Here is a 20,386-nt window from a genome sequence, read left to right as displayed (position 1 = left end):
GTACGATGTTAACACATAAATCTGACAATGCAGAGGCAATTTAGCAATATCCCTGCCGGTGTGGTTTCGACCGGTCTTGAAATGAAATCCTGAATCCTCTTTATTCGAGACCGAGACAATTAAAAAGTGGTCTTAAAAGGTGCCCTGCCACATGTATTTTGTTACTTTGTGGTAATGTCTGAAGTTCTACCATGGACTCTAACATTTTTTGTGGAAAAAATGCCTTGGTTACCCTGTTTCAAGCCATTCTAGCGTGGTATAGAAAGCCTGCAGGAAGACTCAGCTCGATTTGTGCCAGTTCTCATTAATATTCAATGAGCTAAGCTGCTTGACTCTGATTGGCTAATAGCTAGCCAATGAGAGCCTGGCTATCAGCATCCTTTACCCAGCGCAACTGGGCGAGCTCATGAACAGTAATGAGTTCAGGCAACATGATGTCAGACTGACCAGCTTTTGTAATTGGCCTGATTTCTCTGCTTATTTCTTTTCAGTGGCTAGAGCTGACAGAGGAGGTAGCAGTTCATTTTCACATTCAAGACATAACACAAACGCATATGGACCTAACATATTTCAAAAAACACAAGTAAAAACGGTTTCGTGTGGCAGGGCACCTTTAAGACAAGACCAATCTAGAGTACACTGCCTCAAGGATACACCGTGCATTTTTGATGAAAGACTTAATGTAAATATAACTTTTGTTTGTTTACTAAAAAAAACTCCACAGGGCACTTTAACACAGTAAAAAAAACTATTGGTTTTAATCAGGACTGTGTGGTGTGGCTTTGACAATGCTGGCACCACAGGCAAACAACCCTTTTTTTGATTAAAATGTTGCTGAACGCCATTTGGGCCACCTACTTTAAACCAGTGAGAAGAAGACAGAGTCAAATAAAAACAATGAAATCTGATGTTGAATAACCAAAACGGTTCTAATTTACACATAAAATCTTAATCTGGCCCTGTATAGTAATAATAGAGAAAATAGGTTTTCAGGGCCTTCAATAACATTCATATGTAGCCCAGCAACTAAACTATATATAGCACACTTTTCTGTCAACTGTGGTTTAAAACCAAGAAAAACCTCAGAACAGAAAATGTATTCTATTGATGGTACTTAATTACTGGAATTGACTTGTTTATAAATGTAACTGAAACCATTTAAGCTGCAAATTAGACTGTACAGTGCATTTTATGCATGCATATAAATGTCTTATGTTGGTTATGCTTTGATGTGGAATACATTTGAGCTCTGAACTGTTGCCTAGGGGCTCTCAAAACCGCTCACGCACAATCACGTGTGCGTAGACAACACAAACAAAAGCCTAAACCCCATATTTCCAATGTTGTGACATTTGCACCAACATGTACTGTAGTTATATCCTGTCATTTGATGCTCTTTAAAAGAGATTGCAGCTAATGCACTTAATAATAATTATGAAATAATTACCACTACCTTGGTAAGAAAAAGCACAGACCCAAAGCAGGCAAGAAAAGAATATGAAAAAGCAGTAAAAGTGAGATGAAGTTATTTTGAGAGGTGATTTAAAGGATGACACTGATTTAACCGATCAATACTTGGCTCTGTGTTCAAGATACTGAGGAAACCTACCCAGCTACTCTGTTGCAGAGATTCTTATGAGATGAAAAAGTCTGACAGACTAGAGATGGACATGCGCAGTTTCACAAAAAAACTGGCATATCACCAAACAGTCACTGACTCCCACACTGCTCAATTCAGATGGCACGACAGAGAAAACGTTTACCAGACATGCGGTTGAAGTCTGGATCCTCACGAGACTTCGGCAGGCGGGCAACCAATCTAAAGATCCCAATATTACTGTAGATGTAATGCCACCATCTCTTTACACTGGGCAAAAGGCCTGACTGCAGTGTTATAAACATAATCTGGAGTAACAGAATGCCAGTTTGTTGGTTAAGGCAAGTAAATAATCTGCTGTTGGGTAAAAGAAAAAACATGCTTTATTAAGGCTCATTACAAACTGCAGAAAAGGTGTGCGTACGCAGACTAAGGGGATAAGTAAGCTCTTTTCTTACACAGTAAACTATACCAGGAAGCAAAGCCAGTTTCAAATAAGATATATATTAAATCTGAACACTTCAGCAGTAGACAAATAAATGCAATAAATAGCAAGGAGGCAACCTTTTTAAAAAGGTCTGAAACCTTGTGGCCACAAACGCAGGCAGAGCTGAAAATAATGGGGAAAAAAAAACATTAACAAGGACAAAGTTTAACCAGCTGGCTGTGCGCATCAGGGTTCAACCAGGCGAGTCAAAAACACATATAATTCCACCAAAAGTAGAGCACAATCCTCCACAAACGCTAAACATTTCTCCAACTTGCAAAGCTGCAGCGACCATATCAGTTTATTTTTGTTTATCATTTGCCCTCCAGGTTTAATTTTCTGACAAACCAAACGCTGATTAGCAGCCCACTGGGGAGGCCTGGAGGTCAGACCATCGTGGGATAGTGTATGAACATACTGTAACTTCTGGCTAAATAAAGAAAACAAAATCTAAAATGGCTGAAATCCCAGATGCCTGGATCATCATCAAAAAGGTTTGTCAACTGATCATTGCACAAAAGGTCCACCAAATCTCAGCCAAATTCTGGGTAATTTCTTACATACTGTGCTAAACAGACAAACAGAAGGGGCTAAACACATTACCATTGGAGTATAAAACTATAATTAGAAAGTTATATTATATAATGATAAGTGATCTTGACACTGATACACAAGACTGCACCAGGAAATGAATCCAGGACATACTAAATGTAGTTTGGTTGGCAGTAGCTTGGCTTTGACACATTGACACATCCTTATTGGTAGATGGTCTGCCACAGTAACACTGAACCGCTTATCTTCACCAACTTTACTACATAACAGCACCTCATACATTTCCCATTTTTGTTCTGTCGGATTCCCAAGCGCAACTGCACAACACAAAGAACGTTCTTATTTTTGGGTTTATGTGTTGACATTCACAAGAATATTCTGGCTGCATTTGGGAGACTCAAATGTTGTATTTCCTGGATTGGGCAGGCATTTCTGTTGTTGATAACCTATACAAATGCATACTGGATTTGTTTGTTTATGTTCAGTAATATGTATATTGATTAATGAGAAATTCCCCCATTAGTCAAGCCATGCTACTGGTTCGAGTGATAACTGCTTTCAAAGAGGACTACAACTAATGATTCTCTTTTTTTTTTATAAATGAATCTATTGGTTACTTTTTCAACTAATTTAGACACCATTTCTGGTGTCTTCAATTTGCTTGTTTTGTCCCACTAACAGTCTAAAACCGTCAAGACATTTACAATGATACAAAACAGTGACAAGTACTTCAAATTAAGAAGCTGAAACCTAAAAATGTTTGCTTGATAATTGACCTAATTGATTATTATGCACAGAGTAATATTCTGTTAACAAACTAATCAATTGGACAAAAACACAGTAAATGAGATGGTTTACAACTACATAAACTGTGAAATCATGTGAGCAGACATACAGACCTGTGTATGTGAGATAGATCACAGTGAGGAAGACCACGCCAGCAGCAAGAGAGACTCCAAGGAAGAAAAGTGTCTGGAACTCCTGTCTGGTCAGCCTGTCCTTCAGGTACTGCAGGAAGGCATAGGCTTGGAGAAGTGCAAACACACCTGAGAAAGAAGCCACAGACAGAAACAAAAGAATAAGCAAACATACGAAGGAAACTCACTCCGATTTATGTTGCCTCCTGCTGAGTACATAGCAGGTTTACGTGGTTAAGAAGTGCCGTTGTCAGTTTGGCAGAATTCACGACAAAGCAGTTTGCGATAGCCCCTTTGGCTGTTCATGCAGATGTGAATGACAAATACTGCCAGAAAACATATTTCAAATGCATGATACAGATGTGTGAATACTGTCTCTTTCCCTTGTCTTTATTTTTGCAGCACCTACGGTCACACTTCTTCTTTCTGTGTCTCTGTTTGTCTGGTAAATTCGATATAAAAAAAATCAAAAGAGGACTGCTTTACCTCCCTTTCGTCACCACCCATCCTTTGACAAATCTTGTGTGAAATCGCCCTACTCCTCCCGCTAACACAACCACCGCCCCAATCAGGTCTCACCCATTTCCAAGGTTAAGCCCCCGTCTGTCTCCTGGTGAGCCGCCATGGAGCTAACACGCTTGTCAGTTTATGCCACCCTGCCTCAAGGAATGAAATCCCAATGGTACCGACAGGTCCACGGCTCTGTCACTCTCCTCCTTTCTCCCACTGTGCTCCCTGTATGCTACCACCAGATGTTCTGAGCAGCTGCTACCCCAGCAATGTAAAAACAGAGAGAGGCAGAGATGTTTGGTGGCGCATTTTTTTCAAAGCCTCTCATAATGCGGTTTGTGTTGAAAAGACACCGGAATACAGGGACACTTCAACATAAGCCTGCTGTAGTGTTAAGAAATCCTCAATAAAAAAAGGTGCTGCTCGTCTTCTTTAAGCTGCCGACGATGATCTCCCAATCTGGATGTAAATGAACACAAGAATCATGCACATTCATACAGTACGCACCCCTCCGTGTTGTCAGCAGATGGGCCCACTCGAGTGGCGAAACTGAACAAACTTGGCAATAAACTACCCGCAAGCCAAAATGAAAAGTACTTAAAAGTGCTAAACCCATATGGGTGGCTTGTGAAGTCGCTTACTTATATTTCTATTTTGTAAATATATTCTGAGAAGGTCCTTTTTCCTTCTACACAGAGGATGACTAATGTGGTCAGCGCAGGGGGATTCCATCCCCGCTGCAGCCAATCAATCTAAAAGTGTGTACATCCACGGTACTGTACAGTAAGGTGCTTTGGATAACAAGCAAATGGCGTATATAAAGTCACACCTTTAATACATGAACTTCAGCAATCAGCCTTGCCCTTGTGTTGCAGCATAAATTTGTTGGCAGGATCAGGGCAGGTTGGTGGAGGTTGACATGAATTCTGCAATCTCTGCATTGTATCAATATGTCCTTGTATAAAACCCAGACAGCCTGCTCAAGTACTTTATGTATTGCACTGCTGAACAAACTGTGAAACAAAATAAATGAACCTGTGTGAGGATGCTTCACCTTATAATATGTAGACCACTTTAATAATATGTGGTAATAACACAGATAGTAATTATCTATCTATCTATCTATCTATCTATCTATCTATGAAGTGTTAAAATACAATCAATTTCACTGTAATTTAAGGTTGTATCAAGTCTGTGTTTTAGCAAAGACAAATGTAGCATTAAGCCTGCATTAACTGATTTTTGGCCAGTTGTGGGCAGTCTGTTAACACAACAGTGACATATTATCACCTAATTAAAGTTGATATGGTAAACAGTTGTCTACTTAGACAATGAACTGACACAGAGCTACATGAGGCATTCATTTGGTAGTCGTGTTTTAAACAACCTGATTTTTTTAATAGTTGCTAAACGCATGATTGCATTTACAAACTAGTCGCTTACTTTTGTTAGGGGCAGATGGTATACTGAAGGAAATGAGAGTGAATCAACCAGTTAAGTTGAGTGCTGTGCTATCACGTACTTGTGAGAAGCTCGGACATTTGGTGGAGAAAGGTATGATTGAGTCATAAATTGTTAAAAATCAGGCAGCAAAATTTTCCAAGAAATGCTGACTTCATCACTGCACTCTAGACGACATTCATGTTGAAACTTTGTAGAAAGGAAATTCGTTCTGCCAAGAAGCTCACAGGATCAGCTACCTTGGAGGTAGAGAGGGTGGGACTCACCGGCAGCAGCCATGTGCTCGCTGGTCCTGATAGGCTGGAAGCCGACAAAAGGGATCTGCATCGACAGTACGAGACCCACAATGTAGAAAGTGCTGTAAGCTGTAAAGAGAGAAGAGACAAACAGGAGAGAGAGGGTAGATCAGATAAGAAATAATAATCAAAATAAACGATTGAACTACTAAAACCTTCTTTTCCACTACTCCAGTTTGGGTCCTACTAAGATAAATCGACCTCAATAGAGGTATTTAAAGTCTATTGATTTTCACTGACGCACCTCAGAGGGAGTAAATACAAAATACCCAATCTAATGTCATCGCTGAGAAAATGGGAGCTGGCTCGATGCAGTGTGGCGGGAGGCCTGGAGTGAGACGACGGTGCTGAGAACAGTTACCTTCGTAGCTGGGGGGGGGAACCAATTCGCAGACACACCAGCTTAATTAACATTTCATACTCTTCCTGAAGATGTGCCTCGTTTTTGAAGTAGTTGTGGCCGCCCTCAGCTATCTCTTTCTCACACATCTGCTATTGACTCAAGACAAGGGGGAGAGAGATGAATTGTGAGGGAATACAGACTGCAAGGCATTTTTATTAAACTGGGGTTTTCTTTTTTTTCCTATTTGTATGTTCCTTCGAAGTGACTGAGCGACACCTGGCTCTGAAAAGAGGAGCTGCAAGATGTAAAGAGGAGCGCAGGTGAGGAATATAGGACAAGCCTGAAGACCTAATGTCTTTTCTAGTCAACAGAATATGACTACAAATGTATTTCTCATTTGCTAAAAAGGTGCATGAGGTTACTGAATGATACTCTGGCTGCAGACATATTTGAAGAACAATGAAGGTAGGATGATACTTCATCTAACAGCCACGCATCGTCAACTTAGAAATTTATTCTTGAAGAACCATTTGGAGAAAGAGCAGAGGGAGGTCAAAGCCCTCTCACTGTGAAGAGGCCATAAATTATTTTCAAAGCTCTCAAAGACTGTGCTTTGCAGTTACAGTATGTGCAACTTATAATCATGTGTAAAAGATACTTGGCATGGTATCATTTTTCTTGACCTCAACAGAAGTGCCTGCCATGAGCTCGCGACTAAGCTGACGGCTGTGTGGAGGGTTTGAAGTATTGAGCTTGAGTTCTCTGTGCCAACAGATAATGTGCTGGAGCTGCCATGTGCTCTGTTGAACTGGGATGTTCAGTGGAACAACAAGCATATCCTCTTCACCAGCGCTCTGCCATTTGCAACAACAAAATAAATAAAAGAAAGAAATTCTCTCTCTCTCTCTCTCTCTCTCTCTCTCTCTCTCTCTCTCTCTCTCTCTCTCTCTCTCTCTCTCTCTCTCGTGGTGTGTGGATGTCTGCACTGCCAATGATGGAATGCTTACGGTTGTGAAAGATGAGCACAGGCGTGACTGGGCATTTGAGCTTGTTTCAGGGTCAAATGCTTGGGCAACGATGTTGGGAGACGCATAGAAAAGTGTAGTGCTTTGTCTGTTTATTGCATACATTTCTATTCCAATGGAAGAGGATCTGAAAAGACTGCCAGTTTCCATTCAAACGAATGTATGTAGGGGAAGTCACACAGTAAAAGTTATTGTGTGTGTGCGTGCAGCTTACCGATGTAGACTCTTCTGCTGTAGCGTTGCATCAGCATCAGCACAAACACATGCAGAGGAATCAGGTTGATAATAAACACATAACCTCCCCATGCTGATACCTGGAACACACATACAAAGACATGTCAGTCAGCCTGCTAGGAATGGTCTTCATTTAGAAAGACCTGGCCCGTATGATCAATTATTCTTCATTTTGCTTTCTGTTTCAAAGAAGGTAACCCTGCTTAGTCGAGGCCTTCCTTCCGTTAAAAAGCTACAAATCAGCTTTGCAGGACCGTTGTCAGGTTTGCTTCAGTGACAGGAGCTAATCGCAACCTAGAGTCCTGTTGAGACACGAAGGGTTTCCCATGTTACTTAAGCTAAAAAACATTTAAAAACCAGTTGGATTATCGGAAAAATGCATGTCACAAAACCGAAAACAGCTGATACACGATTATCACAGAGCAGCGACAATATGCTGAAGTTGTTGGGTCAGCAATTCCAAATAAGCCCCCAATGCAGAAGGTGTTGGTTGTATTTATGTATTCTTTCTTGCTTTTAAAAGGTCTATATGGAAATGCAATATAAAGTGCAGATTAAAAAGTCTGCCAAAATCTGAATGAAAGGTTCTACAGTATAGCTTTTGACTAATCATCATAGCTCCAATATACAGTATAGAAATAAAAGTAAAAGTGGAATGTGCATTATGTGACTATAAACATGAAATCACACAAACACAATTTGAATTAAATAAAAAGTAAATCAATCCATACAAACGACACTTTGAACACACACACCTTGAATAGAAATTCAAGAATGGATGTAAAACCATCTTACTGCCTCTTCACTATTAGACACAAGCACACAGCTATAAAAAACTAGGCAATCATACTTTACATGTTAGATGTAAAATGTGAGATGCACCAATAACTTTAAAAGCTCCACTAAAATTATACCTTAAGCGTTTTTGAGGTCAGCTAAATATCACAACGCTGGATGTGGGGGCTATAAAACGACTCTACAAAAGCATCACTGACAAGTTTTCAATTGCTAATATTTGACTACAGCAAAGGGCAAATGGAAACAGTGAGAGCACTAGACAGAGAGGAGAGCATAAAGAAAGAGTCAAAGTGTTGAGAGAAAGAAAGCGAGACAGAGGAGAGTTGTAAAGTGCTTGAAAGTAAAACGGAAAGAGTGAATTAAACAGGAAAAGGGATTGCATGTACGAAAATTGTTTGATCCTTTATTCACAGCAGCTGGTCAGAAAGAGCCCCATTGCACCTGCTCAGTACGTTGAAGAGCATTCATTACACTTTAGCAATCACAGGAAAAATGAGCACATCATCTATAATTGATTAGAAAAAACATGAACATGCTACATTAAGACAGAGAGTAAAAGAAATCTCCTAAATAAGTGCCTACTGTAGCTAAATGGTTAGGTGCCATTATCGTTTGGCAGTAGTTTTCATCTGTTCTCTCAGATGGTGACAGCCAATTAGTGGCGTGAAGAAGTGTAATGTTGAATGATTACCAGAAAAGACTTCAATTTAAGATTCATTTTAAGTGTTGACACAGAGGCGGCTGATCGAGTCTGTTGCTGACTGGCTGGGAAGTAACTAAAAACACAACACTCATAACACAATGTGCAGTGCTACTGGCTCTGTTGCTGTAAAACTATAACATTTGTAAATGTCTAGTGAGTATGTATGATAACAGAAAGAGGAAAACAGAAAGAGTGCAGACCGTGTAATTCAAAGCCCTCTTTCTCTGCATTTGGCCAAAACTGGCACAAAGGCGAGTTCTCACCCTGTCACTTAATTTTCAATCGATAGGTATGTTTGTGAAATCATGGCATGTGTTAATTCACAAAAACCACGCCAACCGCACCAGTGTTTATCTGGTAAACCTAATAAAAAAAAGCTGATTCTCTAAGTTAGGCTCTCTAGCATCACTGAGTTGCATATCGACTCAGTCAAAGTAAAAAAAAAATTAGGTTGGTTTTTGCCCTTTGGGCACATAATTGGGATGGAAGATAGTGTTTTGGAAAAGTGTGGTGTGTGTGTGTGTGTGTGTGTGTGTGTGTGTGTGTGTGTGTGTGTGTGTGTGTGTGTGTGTGTGTGTGTGTGTGTGTGTGTGTGTGTGTGTGTGTGTGTGTGTGTGTGTGTGTGTTTGAAATGATGGTTCTATCGGCCAGCCCTTTGCCAAACCCACAGGCTAACAGCTGAGGGCAGGAACCAGAAAATGTTTGTTTTAAGTCTTAGCGGTTATCGCTCTCTGCATTTCATACCGGGCTTATCTGATGACCGCGGGGCCACTCTGAAGAGGAAATAGAGAACACAGCATGCAACAGGAAGAAGGGTTTTACTGTGTGTGTGTGTGTGTGTTTCCCTCTCTGGTTCATTAAGAACACTTTAAGATGACAATAAAAACAGACTGTTCTGTGAATCTACATTAGATTCCGTAGGTTTGCACAGCTGTATGTGTGTATGCCTGCAATATGAGTCAGATGGTGATCGCTCCAGGGCTAAGCCTTGGGCATAGGCCAGATTCCTGCTTACATTGTACTCCTATCACAATGATACTATGGTGAAGTAAAACAAGACTAAGTCTACAGCCATGTTAGCAGTTCTGTGATGCTGTACTTGCACTTTAAGATAGATGCTAACATCAGCATGCTAACAATGACATGCTGATATTCAGCAGGTATAGTGTCCAAAATCTTAGTTTAGCGATGTTAGCATTCATCGACAAAGTCATTAGGATACATCTTATGGGGAACATGTATATCTGTGAAAAATGTGCTAATCCACCAAGTAGATGTTGACATACATCACAGGTGAACAATTTGACCAGCTGACAGCATTATTAATAGGCTTCATACTCTGGGGACAATGGACAAGAAAATCAGAGCAATCCATCCAGTAGTTGTTAAGATATTTTAGTCTGGACCAAAGTGGAGGACTGACTGACCATTGACATCCCTAGAACCACGCAGCTAGCATGGCTAAAGAAAACCTGAGGAGCCTTGTGTTTAGGGCATTAAATCAATACTTGATTAAGCAAAGGAGCGTTTGGCATGTACTGATGTTACAGGTTGTTCTGCTAGAGTGGAAGTTGGAGGGTTAAATGAGAAAAGTAAGCCAGAGCTTTGGGAATGAGTAGTGCATTTGCTTTTGCTCTGTCCTCTGTCTGTCACCCCCTCCACCCAATCTCCACCCTCACCCCTGGTGGGGTAAAAGGAGGATGTTGCATAGCTACCAGAATGGTTCCTGTGGCTCCTGTCCATCAGTAGGGTCCTGCTGCTCTGATCCTCTTCTTAATCTTGTCCTTCTGTGTCCTTTCCCCTATTATTATCCCAAAATCCAGGCAGGGGATCTGTCCCTCTGTCTTCATATCTGCTTTACGAGTGTCACATTTGATTAAGCCCCATTGGAAATCGACATTGACAGTGTAAGGTGATAAAAACAGTAGGTGGGTCAACGAGTGGATGCAGCACATTGTGTGCAGGACCAAAATGAGACAGTGGGGGAGGTCGGTGGTGTTGATGGAGACATACAAGCCTAGTTTGCTACTCACTGCTAGAGGACTCATCTGCAACAGTGGGTGGGCTGCGGATACAGTACAGAGCAACATCACATCGCTGAGGAGAGGGGTAGAGAGGGTGTGAAGGAGAGAAAGTGGTAAGGAGAATGAAACATGGAGACTCCATGTTCCCATTGCTTCTGACGAGGGCAGTGTGGAAGTTACACATCACAGCATATTCTCTCTTGTCTTATCATTCTACGTTTCTCTCCATCTCTCTGTCCACTATACCCCCCTACCTTTCCACACCTCCCTCTATCCTTTTGTCTGTGCCTGTCTCCCTTCTCTGTTTTGTCTCCTATTCTATTCATCTGTCCATCACTCTCTCCAATCCGCTCTATGCCCCCTCGGACGCTGTGGCCCAGTGTGATCGATGAAGCTGGATTTCGGTAATCTCTTTCATTTGATATCTGTCTCACTGCCGGCCACAGAGATTTAGCCTGGAATGAGCAAGAAGCTGGAGCTTTTCATAGGCACTCAGGCTCCCTCACATACACATTCAAACAATCGGTCACTGTGGCATTGAGCCCAGACCGTCCTCTTATCTCATCTCTCTCATCAATCCCCTGATGGGTTTGTGCCTGAATTTATGAATAATGCAGACAACACTGGCTAAACTGCTATTCTTTTTCCATGCCTTGCCAGGTCCATGCTGGACAGAGGACCAATGCTCCCTAACACTACCATCTTAGGAGCACGGTTAATTATCAAGAACCAGATCAGAATTTATAACTACCTCCAAATACATATAAAGTGGGATTTGTTGTTGACAGACCAGGGATCTCATTTATAAACGTGGCGTACGCACAAAAGAAGACGTACGCCGCTCTCTACGCAAGAATTGGGATTTATAAAAAGCAAACTTGACAGGAAAATGTGTGGCCCTCCACGGACACTCTGACCTAGGCGTACGCACAGAAACGGGTGAAATGAGAAACGGCGACACTGACAGCAGATGGATGAAACACGTGAAACTGAGACCATTGTGTTAAACAAATCAAAATATTGCCTCTCATTGATGATATGAAGAATTCACAAAGCCATTCTTACAATTAATATCCTACACAAACACCTGTTTGATCGATCTGCAGTAAAAAACTAAATTCAAATGAGGATATATTTGCGAAAAAAAACTCAAATGTTCTGTAATGATTATTATTATTTTTTATTGTAAATCTGTAATTATATTGGCATGTTATGGAATTTATTCTCATGAATAATAGATAAACAGGACAAATAATGTTTACACTAATGCTGTTTGATGCCTCCATCTGGCAGAGCACATCATTTTAATATGGTCATCATATACAGTATCATAGTGTTTTCTACAGTGTTTATTTTTATGACTTTAGATCGTTTTATTATTGTTTGTTGTAAAGCATGTTTTAACCATTGTGAAAGGTACAATAGAAAGTTTTACTAATTACATGCTCCTTGCGCAGAACTATTTGTCATTTATAATTAGATTAATTCTGACACTTTTAGTTTTTTAGATACAATCAAATTGATGGGTAGAAAAAGGCATGCCATGCGTAATGACGCACAATGGCTGGCTTTGCACTGTAGGGAGATGTGGCAAATGGAGACCGACAGCAAGAACACTTGCCGACAAATGAGGATGAGTGGCCTCAGAGCCGGTTCTGACTGCCTCAAGCTGTCCTGTTGGATCTCTGTGCTGTTTTGGGCCCAGCGTTACAGAGCAGCACTCGGAGAAACCACGCCGTGCCAGTGTCGCGCCGACACCTGTCCCACTTCAAGAGGGGTCAGCTCCGGCGTACCATGGCAGAAACACATTCTCTGTGTAGCGCTAGGCATTTTTTGCATCACCTTTAATATCGGACCATTTCTTTTTAATTTGGGCCATGGTCCGACCTCTGAGGCTGTGGCATTAACTGGGTCTGCAACATGATGTCACTCTACAGCTTTTTTGGCATTAGTAATTCCCACAATGTGCCCTCCAAATATATTTTCCTCTTTTCCACCTCTCTAACAAGAACTACGTCGTCACTTGAGTGAAAGTCCTTTGCTTTCCTCTCTGCGCATGATGTAGGTATGAATATTAATTTGGGATGTTTCACTGACTATTTAAGGGCAATTATGGGCGTGACATGAAGCCGCCAAAGCTGCGCCATATTTAGAGTCGATTTTGATTTATAAAGGGAATGTGGCGTAGGACGTGTGTGTGCACGGTTTTATAAATCTGAATATTTATATGCGTTCTCACATCCTATGTTTCGTCCGTACGCCACTTCTGACGCAAATTCGCCGCACAGTTTTATAAATGAGGCCCCAAAGCTACTTTACAAAAGACATTTGCAAAGCATGGCAATAGTTTCATAGGAGGGAAGAAGTCTGACTAAAATGACAAAGCATTTCCTGCAGCAGTGTATGAGAATAGAGCATTTTTAATGTCCACTCTTGTTATCACAGTGCCGCAGAATCAGTTAGTGTCAGTGCGTTCAACTCAAGTAAAGACAAGTATAAAACAGTGAATGTTCTCTGTGCATGCCAAAATACAGAATATTTATATTTGTCTTGATTTTACATTTAAATGAAAAGATTGAAACAAAATCCCTTGTCACTTATGTTGAATTATTTCTATGGCAGCGCAAACATACTGCAATTTTTGCTTTAAATATACTTTAATGTCATTGAGGTCGATGAGAACTGAAACTGATAAAAAAAAATTACTCTGTTTCCAAAGGCTAGTTGGTTGCACAGCAGTAAAACAAAGAAATAAAAGCAAAATACAAAAAACACACATACACACATCATACATTTACATCAAATAAAAAATAGAAATGTGTAAATAGCAGAGTAAACAAGAATTAAAAAAAATAAATAAGTGAAATTATAATTAAAAATCAAAAGATGGGAACAAGTCATAATGTGATTTTGACTTATAATTCTCATTGGGATAAAAAAAAAGGAGGATTAAGTAAAATTTGTATTGTATGGTTAGTGTGTAGCCAGTGTGTTTGTGTCAATGTTTGTGTGTGAACTATTCTCACCATGTAGAAATAGGAGAGACAACAGCCAATGGTCCAGAATACAGAGCCTGTCTTCACTGACTTCACCTACGAGAGAGAAACAGAGTGTGTTATGAATATATCCATATGCTTCAACATCAAATAAGACAAGTAGACCAACAGTTTGTCTATCAAGGATATTAGAAACCAAAAAAGCAGAGGATGCACATCCTCTGTTATAATAACATGATGTTCAATTGCAGTGGAACAGGTTTTAATCTGGACTGAGTGAAGGCTGTCTTTACTATAAGTTTACTCTGTTTGCTAAAACACCAAAGTCTCATTGAAAGCTTTGTTTACATTGTGATTCACCATATTTAAAAGTCAAGACATTTTAAAACTAATGTAAAATGAAAAGGTGTAAAACAAACTCAAAGTTACATTTAGAATGGGTTTAAAAGTGCTAAACGTTCTGTTTTGTGTGTCTTTAAAAAAGCATTTTAATGATTACAGTTTAATGATCACAGCAGATGTGGAACAGCCAGCTGTGGTAAGAGATGAGATGAGAAAAGAGAAGTTCAGACTAGTCTAGACCAATGAAAACATCCTGTAAACAAGCTCTCCTTCCCCGCCACAGGCCGATAAAGCAGACAAGTGTACACATTAACATTTAAAAACACACTGTGATAATGACAAAGTTGCAAGCGCGCACACACACACACACAAATTTAACAGTGTACTTTTGAATTCAAAATCAAACTCTGGGAGAGTAGAAGTGACAATGGGGGAGAGGGGAGGTTAAGAGACATGATTACATCCAACAATGGCTGAGATTTGCTAGTAATACCTAGCAGAGCATCCCAGACAGACCCCTGGATCAATAAACTGCACAGACAGACACACTGACGCTGCTTCAAACTGTTGGCGCATGCACAAAAATAAACTGTCCTCAAGCAGTGTTTCCTCATGTGTTGAGGTGGGCCACAGTAAGTAGGTTGGTGGTGACCTGATTATCATTCTATCCTATACGAAGGTGGAACTTTTGTTATAGGGCCTTGTTGCTCTGTTTAGGTCAAGAGGACTAAAGTGCCATTGCGATTACATTTATGTCTCTAGGGGAGATGCGGATGATTTTAATATTACATGCCCTGGTCACAGTTACTGTGCAAGCTGGTGTGTTCTCCTCAGGCAATATTCCCACTCAAGTTGAGCCATAATTAGTGTGCAGCCTTGCATTGTCCATTCAGAGGCATGTCTATATTCAACTGGCACCTCAACCCCCTTTTCCAACTGCCCTTCCAGCCACCACTCTTTTTGTCAAGACATAGAAGTCACACAGTGTGATACCGGCCCATCTAATTAAATGCGAGTGAACAGAAAGAGTGGCATTACTGTTACAACATTATAGGCATGGTGCACAGGGTTAGAGCGAGGCAGTGAAACTGTGTGTGTGTGTGTGTGTGTGTGTGTGTGTGTGTGTGTGTGTGTGTGTGTGTGTATTCATGTTACGGAGAGCTTTGGTGTTAAAAAGAGCAGCTCTCCTGGGTCTGAGAGGATTCAATTATAGATTATACAATGGTGATTGTGTGTGTGTGTGTGTGTGTGTGTGGGGGTTAGGAGAGAGGGGGTAAACACAGAGATTAAGCTAGTGAAGTTGAATGGGTTATTAGCGGATAAAATGAAGGAGTCGGATAATGAAGATTGGGCTGAGACTTGAGAGTAGCTCTGTGCGTTTTTGCCATGTGAAGGAGAGGACGAGGGTAAAGAGACAAGGAACAGAGTAGAAAAAAGAAACAAGCAATAATGAGATACAGGAAGAGCGCTTGGTGGGAAGAACAAGAGAAGAGGCAGAACGCAGAACACAGCTAGAGCAAAACAATGGCAAGGACAAAAGAAGACAAGGACAATTAAAGGGAGACAAGATTGAAGAAAGATGGAGAGGAGGAAAAGAAAACACAAAGACAAATGTAGGTAAATGAGACTGATATGGGAAGCAGTGGTGCATGGCTGAGATGATTGTTTGTCAGGGCCCTTGCCAAATAGAACGGAGGATGTGAGAGGTGGTAGGTGATTGGAGAGGGATTTTTTAAATGGCACTGCTTTGCTGATGACACATCACCTTAAGAGGCCGTGATGGCTGCTTCAAGGAACACCTGCCTCACTTGTAGACGTATTGTCCATACACACAAGATGACAAGAGGTCATAAGCGCAGAGACAAACAGACGTCCCTAACACACAACCTCTATCGGTCTACATAAAGAGGCTGACAAACATTTCAATTGTTAGGCAAATTATCAATTATGATTTGGGCGTCACGACCTGCCATGACTGATTGTTCTTAATATTATTTCAAACATTTATAAAGTGGAGTGTATTATTCCATAATGCAGCTCAGTCGTATTTCATAATGCAGTTCTTCCAGATTTCACCTGAAGTTCACCCTTTACACAGTTCACTTTTCTGCAGCTTTGCAGAGTTTGCAGTCCTTCTTGCTCAACTGTCTTAATATTAGAACCCGACCGATAAAGGATTTTTAAGGCCGACATCAATACAAATATTTGGCGATTTAAAAATCCAATATTCCGATACATCGGCCGATATATATTTAAAAATATAAATATTATAAAAAAAAAAAAAAAGAATCCAGAAACGCGTAACAAAACAAACAGATTTCCCTAACATTAGTTATTTGTAGTTATTTATGAGTCCTCACTAAAATAATATGATCATGCAGTTTAAAAATAAACTTGTTTTATTGTCACAACAGAACAGAGGAACATCAAAATATATTAAAGTTCTGATAAATAAAATGTATAAAAATACAAACTTAAGATATGAAACTTAAAAGTCCTTTGAACAAAAACAATAACAAAAAAAAAAAAATCAAAGAGCGTTGCCAACTGGGACGTTGTAGAGTGCCCTCTGGTGGACGAACTATGCAATGCCAACACTCATAACATGGTTGAAGGGTGTTTCGTCTGTTTTTATTTTATTTTTTAAATATTCATTTATCGACCATTATAAATGCCAATACCGATAGTTTGGAAAATGCCTAATATCGCCCGATAATATCAGCCTGCCGATATATCGGCCTGGCTCTACTTAATATGCCTCATCAACAAAAATTCACAAAGACTCTACAGATAAAAGTTTCCTTGAAATATGATTTAAAGGGCTCTGCAATGTCAGTGACTTTAAATTCAGTGTGGTTTGTTTTCTTCTGTATATACAGTGCTCAGCATAAGTGAATACATCCATGCTAAAGTTGACTATAAAGAGGAATAAAAAAAATATTTTGGAAATTGATCTTAATGCCTTAATTAAAAACATTAGGAAAAATCCAACCTTTAAGGACACCAATTTTCTTTGTGAATGAATAATGTATCGTAAATAAATAAATGTTCTTCCTTAAAATACAGGGGGCATAAGTCAGTACACCCTTATGTAAAATTCCCATAGAGGCAGGCAGATTTAGATTTTTTTATGGGGTACTTTCAGTTAGACTAATAGCTGGTTTGATTTGCATTGAGAGATGATCTTAAGGAAAGTACCCCATGCCAATCTCTAGGTATGGTGAAGGGTATGTGATGATGTGGGGCTATTTTAATTCCAAAGGCCAAGGGAACTTTATCAGGATGCACAGTATCCTGGATCCATGAAATAACTGGCCTTTAAAAATAAAAATCTGCCTGCCTCCATGGGAATTTAACATAGGGGTGTACTGACTTATGCCCTCTGTAGTTTAAGGAAGAACATTTATTTATTTACGATACATTATTGATTCACAAAGAAAATTGGTGTCCTTAAAGGTTGGCAAATTTTTCTAATTAAGGCATTACAATCAATTTCCAAAAGATTATTTTTTATTCCTCTTTTTAGTCAACTTTAGCATGGGTGTATTCACTTATGCTGAGCACTGTACATGTACATATAAAAGCCTGTATATACATGTGTGCATAATATACATTTCTAAGTATGTTACTCTCCTAAATCACTGTATGTTTGAGGATGTAAACTCTCCCATTGACACTGCTGTTTGGTTTCACTCTGGTGAGTCGGCACACAGACACAGTGCCAGGTGTATTGTATCGGGACTTAAACTGTAGACACAACAGGCATGCTTAGCCAGCCACCTGGATACCAAACTCTAGGTAATTGCCAAATCAGAAACCGTAATTGCCAAATCAGAAAGAGTTGTCCACAAGTACAAGCCGAGTGTCTAATATCAGCATGAAACCGCATGTGGACATGCATCCATGTACGATTTGACAAAGTGACAAACTGGAATGGCTGAATCCTTGGACAGATAAAAGCTCCCTTCCAACCCAGCGGCAACTGTACTTCCAAGCTTGTTAATCTGTGACAAACAGCAGTGAGGCATGGCATGATGAAATACCTGCAGCACTACTTCTACCTGGATGAAAGCCTCCACCGCGCAGCATATCTTTACGCTTGAGTATAAAATGGAAATCAATGCCTTGAAGGTAAAATAAAAAAGAAATGGACAAAACGCCTACGAGCTACTATCACCACTCTTTTCTACAGCTTGGATGAGGACAGTTCGAGTACTAGTATATATGCTCACCAGCCTGTCTAACATGGTCCACCACTGCCATTCAACAAATGTGTGTATGTATTTTTTTTTTTTTTTTTTACATCTATTACAACGACAGTTAAATTAAACATCTAAAATTTAACCTGGAAACCCTACATTTTAGAGTTTAAATAAAAATACCAAAACTTTATTTCTTTTGAAAAACCAAAAAACATTAAAAAAGTACATGTGGATGCTGCCTTTTTGTTAATTGCTGAGTGGTTTACAGATCAAGAGTTTTGCAGCATCTACGACAACTAGGTTTCATTTGTAGCCCCTTATAAAGAGACATCTTTATGCACACACAGGTGATGTGAACATAAAGTGACAACCTCGATTTCCTTGTTTCTGAATAAAACATCTGCGACATGCAGGAAAACATGTCTTTGCATTTGTTGTGTGGATATTTTAGGCTTAACTGTAGCCTCAATTTGTTACTGTGTGCTGTACAGTAAACTATCAGCTAAGACGGAACATTTTATAGTGAATGCTAATGAGCACCATTGTATGGCCTCTGAATACACTTATGCATAAATGTGGGGGCTCCTGCAGGCCTTCGAGCTGTAAAGGTACTCTTTAACAGCTGCAGGCAGTCATGTTTGAACGCTGCAGGTATAATGAAAATCATCATCAATGTAGTATCATTGTAGTTTAATTAAAACTTGAGCTTTATTTGCCTGCCTTATCTATAACCAGCAGTGAAACGTCTCCCTACAACTACGCAGCTACAGTTGGTAATAACGGACATGTAGCTTATTTGCATGAGACGCCAAAAGCATTGCGGCATCCTATCATGTGATAATGTTTTCTAGATAATACCCAAAGCTTCTGAGCTAAAACAAAATGTGATGTCATTTGCCAAAGTAAACTAAGCAGCAGGAGCGATGCAAAGAAGAAGACATAAAATAAGCTTTAGAAAGGACCTAACCAATGAAAGCAATGGGTGACTGCTGGTATTTGGATTTATTTGGTCATTTCTGTTCTTAATATTGGTCTTATATAACGTTTAAAGCCAGAGATAAAGATGGCTAACGACAGCGTTAACTACAACTGCTTTTCATTACAGCAAAGCATTAAGGATAGCCTTAATGATTTTCAAAGACATTATATTGTACAGGCATTCTTTCACAGCTGCATGCATCTTTGTGAAAAGGCCATGCATGTTCTCCTTTAATAAAAAAAGGCCTGTGCAAGCAGCTGATTGCAGATCACTTCCTTACAAATAATTCAGTATTTTGCTAGTCTTTTACATTGATAAATTCGACAATATTAAATTTGGACTCACTTTGAATGTTCATATTCATTTGGCACCTGCTCCTGTGCAGGTTAACTGTGCAAGTGTAAGATTATTTTACAGTGGTGACTGTAATTGCTTCACTGTAACCTCTTATCTTTATATTCTATGACTCCTGTCTACAGGAACATGAGGCAATGTTGTTAATAGAAAATCATTTTATCGACTAGGAATATGCCCACAGTGCTCTAATGATAGGCAGTGATATCCATGTATTTTGCTAAAGCAATCCTCTCTGACCTCAGCAGCAGAAACTGTAACATCAGGTACTGTCCACATCTATTAATTTCGTATTTTCTTTTTTTGTGACAGAAGAACCAGCTAGAAATCCAGATCTTTCAAGTCAAGGGCTGCCAGCATGCACAGTCAAACCCTCTTCAAGTGGTCGAAATTGCGGCAGTGTGGTCTTCAACCAGCCACAACATGTGTGGTCCCTTGGTTTTGAAACTAGTTACGGAACTGTCCGCAGAATCCATTTTGGTCTTTAAAAATCGCACTTATGTTACTTTAGGCACCAACAAGCCTTGTGGCACTTATCCTCAAGGCTTCTTCCAGATCTACTGTGG

General features: G+C 39.9%; 1 protein-coding gene across 1 annotated transcript in view; it reads right to left on the bottom strand.

Annotated features, from left to right (window-relative positions):
* The window catches only part of stt3b (STT3 oligosaccharyltransferase complex catalytic subunit B), a 93,979-nt gene that overhangs the window by 13,017 nt on the left and 60,576 nt on the right, over positions 1-20,386 (bottom strand). Inside the window, exons 4-7 of the mRNA XM_031295958.2 lie at positions 13,974-14,039; positions 7,403-7,502; positions 5,791-5,889; positions 3,536-3,682 (exon numbers count right to left, since the gene is read on the bottom strand). Of these exons, the coding sequence (XP_031151818.1) occupies positions 3,536-3,682; positions 5,791-5,889; positions 7,403-7,502; positions 13,974-14,039 (412 nt within the window). The remainder of the gene's footprint in view (positions 1-3,535; positions 3,683-5,790; positions 5,890-7,402; positions 7,503-13,973; positions 14,040-20,386) is intronic.

Source organism: Sander lucioperca, chromosome 14, assembly GCF_008315115.2.
Source record: "Sander lucioperca isolate FBNREF2018 chromosome 14, SLUC_FBN_1.2, whole genome shotgun sequence".
NCBI classification, from domain to species: Eukaryota; Metazoa; Chordata; class Actinopteri; order Perciformes; family Percidae; genus Sander; species Sander lucioperca.
Note: the sequence above shows the minus strand (reverse complement) of the source record. Positions and strands in the feature narration are given on the sequence as shown.